This window comes from Apus apus, chromosome 8 (assembly GCF_020740795.1).
Source record: "Apus apus isolate bApuApu2 chromosome 8, bApuApu2.pri.cur, whole genome shotgun sequence".
Lineage (NCBI taxonomy): Eukaryota > Metazoa > Chordata > Aves > Apodiformes > Apodidae > Apus > Apus apus.
Genome location: NC_067289.1, coordinates 13905866 through 13912461, shown reverse-complemented (window position 1 = coordinate 13912461; position 6596 = coordinate 13905866). Strand labels below are relative to the sequence as shown.

The following is a 6596-nucleotide window of genomic DNA, read 5'->3' as shown; positions in this document are numbered from 1 at the left end:
CATGGGAATCATGCGACCGGCATGATTGAATCTGTGCTCCTCCAGAGAGGTCAGGGCAGGCAGCACCACAAAGAGGTTTTGGGGACACAAGATTTAAAGAGGTGGAAGAAAAGCATCTGTTTCCTCACTCTGCTGCTGCCTGCAGGACAGTGTGCAGCTCTTTCCTGCGCGGGTCCCGTGATGGCCGGCACGGGCCTGGGACCCCGCGCTCCAGCGTGCAACAGGAATCCCCGCAGCAGGTCACAGTGAGAAAAACTCTGGGATGAAAACACTCCTATCACCAGCCCTTCGGTGCACGGCAGAGATGTAGGGAAGGCTTTAATACCCGTGAGGAGGAAAGGGGGACAGAGAGAGGGGAAGAGCTCAGATTTCTGACAGACATACCGGCACTAGCAAGTCCCGTAAGGCGACGTAGGGAAGAGCCGAGGCACGGGGCAAGAAACCTGGGGACCTTGCAGAATATGGAGAGGAGATGCAGGCAGGAGACTCGATCAGACCCTGCAAGCAAGAATGGGCCGTGCCCGAAGTCCAGCGAGGTCCCCAGCCGCCCGGCCGCAGGGTCTCCAGCATTCCGCTGCGGTGCCTTCAGGGCAGGCGCTGCCGGTGTCGGGATGCCATCTAGTGTCGCTTGGCAGGAGGGCTCGTCAGGCGGTAGCAGCGTCCACAGGCTCCCCGAGCTCACAGCATCTCCAAGGGCCAGCCGGGAGGCAGCCCCGAACAGCCTGGGTGCTGGGACACCACCCTGGGGGGCTGCACCCCCAAACAGGCACCCTGCCGCCAGCGCGGCTCCAGACCCCAAGGGTGATGCAGGGCAGCAAAGCTCAAAGCGCTGCCGGGGCTTGCTCGAGGGGTGCCGGGGCAGCCAGGGCTTGGAGGCTCAGCAGCCTCACTGGAGGCGTGAGGTGGCCCCGGCGGTGGGTGGTTTGGTGAAGGAGAAAGGCAAGCATCCCCCAGAGCAGGGTGCAGCCGCCCTGCAGCACCAGCACAGCCAGGCCCAGGCCCAGTGAGACCCGGCAGTGCTGCTGGCCGGGCTGCAGGGCAAAGCCCCGGGCGTGATGGGCACTGGGGGCTGGGGCGGCTGGCTGGGGGCTGGGAGGGTCTGGCAGCGAGGGGACAGGGGTTGTCAGGAGCAGGATGGTGCCTGCAGGGGTGGGAGAACGTTGGGGGGCAGTGGGAGCAGGCTGGGTGCCTGCTGTGGACAAGCTCCATGCCGGGGCGTGGTCCTGCTCCCTGCCTGGCACAGGACCATGATGGGATGGGGATTGTGAGGCCAGTGGGACCGTGACTGGCACAGCAGCCCTGGGGTGTGGCCAGAGTGCTGAGGGGGGAACTGAGACAAGGGAGATGCTGGGTGTCCCCCATGGCATGGTGGCTGGCCTCTCTGTGGGCACCAGAACAGCAGGAGGCTCTGGTCTGGTGGTGGCTGCCAGTGGACTGGTTGGCACCACTGTGGTGGCAGAAGCAAGAGTGGACAGTGCAGGCTCTGGGCTGGTGGTCCCAGGGGGCTGTAGGCTTATGATGGCTGGAGTCAGACACAGGCTGGAGGCTTCCTGTGGCACGGTTGTTAATTGTGTGTTGCTCGAGGTCTTGGGCAGCATGGTTGGTGATGGGGTGCCAATGGAGGCCTTTGGGAGCCCAGCTGGTGATGGGGTAGTGATGGAGGCCTCAGGCAGCACAATTGGTGATGAGGTGTTGATGGAGAATTTTAGCAGCATGGTTGATGATGGTGAAGTGATGGAGATTGTGGACAGCATGGTCAATGATGGTGTGGTGATAGAGGTCTCAGACAGCACATCTGGTGATGGGGTGGTGATGGACATCTTGGGCAGCATGGTTGATGATGGGATGGTGATGGAGGTCTTGGGCACATTGGTTGATGATAGGGTGGGGATGGAGTTATTGAACAGCACAGTTGGTGATGGTGTGGTGATGGAGGCCTCTGTTGGCATGGCTGGCAACATGGCAGAGGTGGCCACAGGCGACAGCATGGTTGGCAGTACCATAGTGGGAAAGGCTGCCAATGACAACATGGTTGGCGCTGCAGTTGTCATGGCTCCAGGTGACAGGAAGGTTGACATCCCTTGTGACAGTGTCAAGGTGAATGGCAGAGATGGAGTAAGAGAAGCTGCAGGAGGCAGAGAAACTGGACAAATTAAGTTGTCATCCCTCAGTGATGTCACTGTTTGCCCTGCCAGGTGGGGTGGACTCTTGCATGACACTTGGGTGGACAATTTTATCTTCTCAGTGTTGCCCAGGATCCAGCTGTGCAGGTAGCAGAGGTTGCAGTCACATCTCCATGGGTTTCCACTCAGATACACTGAGCTGAGCTTCTTCAGGGGGTCCAGGAGCCCTGGAGGGGCACTCTCCAGCTGATTCGTCCGAAGGTTGAGGATTTTCAGATTTGGGAGAGAAGCAAAGACCCCACTATCCAGAGCAGAAATCTGATTTGTGTCCAGTTGGAGGTCTGAGAGCTTGCTAAGCCCAGCAAAGGCTCCACTTAGTAGGGCTGCTAGCTGGTTGTGGGACAAGATCAGTTTGCCAAGAGATGTGAGATTGACAAAGACGCCATCTGGAAGCGTGACCAAACTGTTCCTGCCCAGGTCCAGCTCCCACAGGTGTGGCATGGTGTCAAAAAGGCAGCAGGGGAGCTCCATAATGTGGTTTGAACTCAGAGTCAGTAGTTTCAACTTGTTTAAATGAAAAAAGCTGTAAGGAGGGAGAACCTCGATGAGGTTGTTGTCCAAGAGGAGTTTCTCCAGGTGAGAGAGGCTCCTCAGAAGCATGGGTGGCAGTGTCCTGAGCCTGTTCCTCTGGAGGCTGAGCTCCAGCAGCTCTGACTGACTGTCTAACAGTCCCTCTGGGAGCTCCTGCAACTCATTCTCATACAGCCGGAGGACTTGCAGCCGGGGGAGTTTGTTAAAGGCCTTCCCAGGAAGAGTAGTGATCCTATTTCTAGCCAGGTCCAAAAATGTTAGATTGACAAGAGAATCAAAAATACCTTCTGGAAGAGAAGGGATTGCATTGATGTGCAGGGAGAGCTCTCCCAGATTTTCCAACCCATCAAACAGGCCTTTGGGGATATAGGTGAGGTGGCTGTCTCTCAGTTCCAGCCTCTGCAAACTTGGAAGGTTTTGGAAAGTGCCCACAGCTAGTTCTTCTAACGAGGCACCAGATATCTCCAATTCCCTCAACTTCTCCAAACTGTCAAAAGCTCCAGGTTCAACTGTCTTGATCTTGTTGCCAATAAACAAAATCTTGGTCAGGTTGGGCATGTACCTGAAGGCACCTTTCCTTATAGCAGTGATGCTGGTTTCCACAAAGATCATCTCAGAAATGAAGGGCTTTGCAATCTTTGGGATCTCTTTGACATCATTTTTTGTCCCTCTGTAGACCTCCTGAAAGTCTTTGGGCATTTCATATGGATCTTCACCCAGGATTTGATCTTGGCATTTATGGAGGAGGAAGGAGAGGAAGAAAAGGAAAAGGAAATGCTGGTACATTGTCCTGCAAAAAAGGTTTCAAAAATCAGTTACAAAGAACAAAACAAAACCAAACCACTGTTCACAGCTGCTGAACTGTGGTGTCACAGTGTTGTTCAGCTCTGGGGACACTTCTGTTCACATCTCATAACCCGTGTTAGGGCAGAGACCATACGAGTCCACATATGGTGCATTTACAAGAGTTCCCTGCTGCTGGTACCAAGGGACAGAGAGGAAGAGAGTGTGAGCCAGCTCCGGGCTTGGCACTGGGAGACGCTCCAGGAGGGACAAGGGCTGAACAGCCTGTTCTCTGGGCCTCCTTCTCCCACATTTGGGCTGTAGGCCTGGCATCTGTCTGGGTAAAGAAGGCAAAGTGCTGCTGCCCATTAGCACTGCCCCAGTGGGTCCAGTTACTCAGCAGGGCAACAGCCTGTTCGTGCACAACAGAAGCAGTCAGCCCTGTGCTTGCTAATGAGGGACCAGAAAGGGCCCCAGGAGCCAGCCAAGATCAGATGACCTTGTTTACTCAGAATTTCCATGCTGTGCTGGATAGACTTGCTATTTCATTTGTGCTTCTGCCAGTTCAAGAGGGTCATTTAAAATATGGCTTCTAAGAATCGCCTTTTCAGGATTATTGCTAATTGCATCATATTTTGGCCTTGGTTCTGTCAGATAGAATTGGTTAACTTATGAGCAGCAACAAAGCTTTAGAGCAAGGCTTGTTAAAAGGCTATGAAGAGTCCATAGATGAACTCTTTAATACCTGACATTTAGGGCTCTGACCTGCAGTTAGGAAGTGAAGTGCCTAATGCACACCCGCCAGTAGCCACATAAAACCCACCACTTCCATTGAGTCACTCCATTGAGTTATCCGTTTGGAAACACTCACCTAACACATTATCTGGGGTTTAATGGCTGTGAGCGCTGTACTGGGACTGTAATTTCCAGCTTGTGATTCACAGCCCTGGGTGGGAGCAGGGGAAACAGCTATAGGTTGCTTCTCGGGTGTCCATCAAAGCTGACCATGCAAAGAAACTTATGCTGGGAGGGTAAATCAGCTATGATTTTTTTTTTCATTGTTTTGTTGTTGTTTTGTTGGTGTTGGTTTTGGTTTTCCCAAAAAAAAAATAATGCTGAGAGGTCGGCAAATACAGGAGGCTGAATGCCATCAGGATTGAAGAGAAACCAATAGGAGGTGAGGTATGTGCCAGCTGCCCTGCAGGGCTCCCCAGGGCAGAAGCTGCTGCTGATCTGGTCCTCTCCCCAGAAAAACTCAGGTGCAGGAGGTAGGGACATGGGTGCCAAATTCCCTGCTTTGCTTCAGCTGCAGGTGCAGCACAGGGGGTTAAATGGCGGGAACCACTGGACTGAGCTCATGGGGATCAACATAAACAGCTTCGAACTTAAAGCTCTTTTAAAACCCTTCCTCACCCCACCTGGACTTCAACATGGTCCCTTGCTTCTCCCACCCTCCAGCAGTGCAGGGACATGGAGAGATGGCCCCAGCTCATGTTGCTGCAGCCTCTCCTGCTCCTTGCTGCAAGAAAATGATCAACAGCCCCACAGAGCTGCCCTGCTTAGCATGTTTTAAAGAGTAAAAAAAGCTTTTCGCATCACTTACTTGGCCCGATGCTTGCGAATGAGTCCAGCTGCTGGAGTGAACCATGCTGCGTGTGGAGTGGGGCCACCAGATGTGGTCCCATCACCTGGCCAGCTCTTTATCCATGGCCCAGGCACAGGGCTTGGTTTCATGACAGGTCAGGGCACCGGTCTGTGTGGGGAGATAAGGGACAGCTGGGGAGCTGTGCCCCCGCTGTGGGAGGCTGTCGCAGAAACCCCTTAGAGAGGACACAGGCACGTACTCCCCAGGCGTTATCTGTTGGCACCACTTGACTAGTCACATCCAGGGAACCCTGAAATCTGCAGACCAGCTTGTTTTGGGAGCTGCTGGGCTCTGCAGCCCCATATCTCCACCATGTAACCCACCAGCTTCACAGGCATCACCTCCACTAACACAGCAGAAAGAAGTTTTCCTATTTAAAGCTTTTCCTATTAAAAATGTCCAGCAGTTTCCTTCCTCAGGAATTGGCTTATGAAGCTAAAGATGCTGGTCTGAAGCCATCTGTTTAAGCTTGTAACAGGAATAACATCTATGGCCACAGAGATAGGCTGACATTTGTGCTCTGGGCTCAGCCCCACATATCCACCAGCCATGGGGCTGGGGCTGTTGTGCTCTCCTCTGCCCTAGCACAAGCCAAAGACCCTCTGGCAGTGGCACCCAGGGATCTTGGCTGGCAGAGGTTGTTTTCTTCAGCTTTCACCTACTATTATTAAGGCTCATCTCGGGCTTCCTGGGCTTCCTCATACCTTGCCCGGCAAATTAAAAAACACTCCAACAACTGCATGCCTTCTACAGCCTCACACCTTTCCAACGGCAATGCCATGTGCATCCAGGTCCCAGGCTGCTCCAGAGGCTGCAGGAGCCGGGGTGCACAAGGGGACAAAGCCCACAGCAGGAGGGACACCAGCCCCCCGGGCCGCGGGGTGGCAGCTGTGCCAGCCCCTGTCCCAGTGGCCACAAGATGGAGCAGCAACACCGCCCCGGACCCCCGGGAGAAGGGGCCTGGGCCGTGCACATGGGCACCCGAGGGGCACCCACCATGGCACACGCACAGACAGACACACGTGCGTGCCCTCACACACGCACGCATCCAGCAGCACACAGATGTGCCTGCACTCACACACACGTGCACACCCATCTGCTCTGTTAGGGGGCACTCACCTTCCCTGCTGTCCGCTGGGTGAGACTCTGTGGCCCATCTGCAGGGTTCCCGAACCGCTCCTGGGCAGGCTGCAGGGCTGCAGGCCGAGCCCTGCCTGCCTGTGCACAGCCCCAGGCTGGAGCCCACCCTGCAGCCAGCCCACCCGTGCCCCTCACTGGGCTGCCCTGGACAGCCCACACCAAACCCGTGTACTGGAGGTTAGTGCCAGGCTGCAGATGGGTCTGTGCACTGCCGAGGGACATCGGGCAGGAGGGCTGCACCGGGCAGAGATGAGCAAGCCAGAGAGCAGCACCAGGCACCTGCACCCGTGCCACACCACGTACAGCCCCCAGCC

At 55.3% G+C, this 6596-nt stretch overlaps 1 protein-coding gene across 1 annotated transcript; it reads right to left on the bottom strand.

Moving 5' to 3' along the window:
• Nucleotides 1-245: 245 nt before the first annotated feature.
• LOC127387826 (uncharacterized) lies at nt 246-6589 on the bottom strand. Its single transcript, XM_051626623.1, has 3 exons — nt 6262-6589; nt 5101-5250; nt 246-3504 (listed from the first exon to the last, which is right to left on the bottom strand). Exons 2-3 carry the CDS (start codon nt 5229-5231, stop codon nt 822-824), a joined length of 2814 nt encoding a protein of 937 aa, XP_051482583.1. The 5' UTR covers nt 5232-5250; nt 6262-6589; the 3' UTR covers nt 246-821.
• Between the last annotated feature and the right edge of the window lie 7 nt (nt 6590-6596).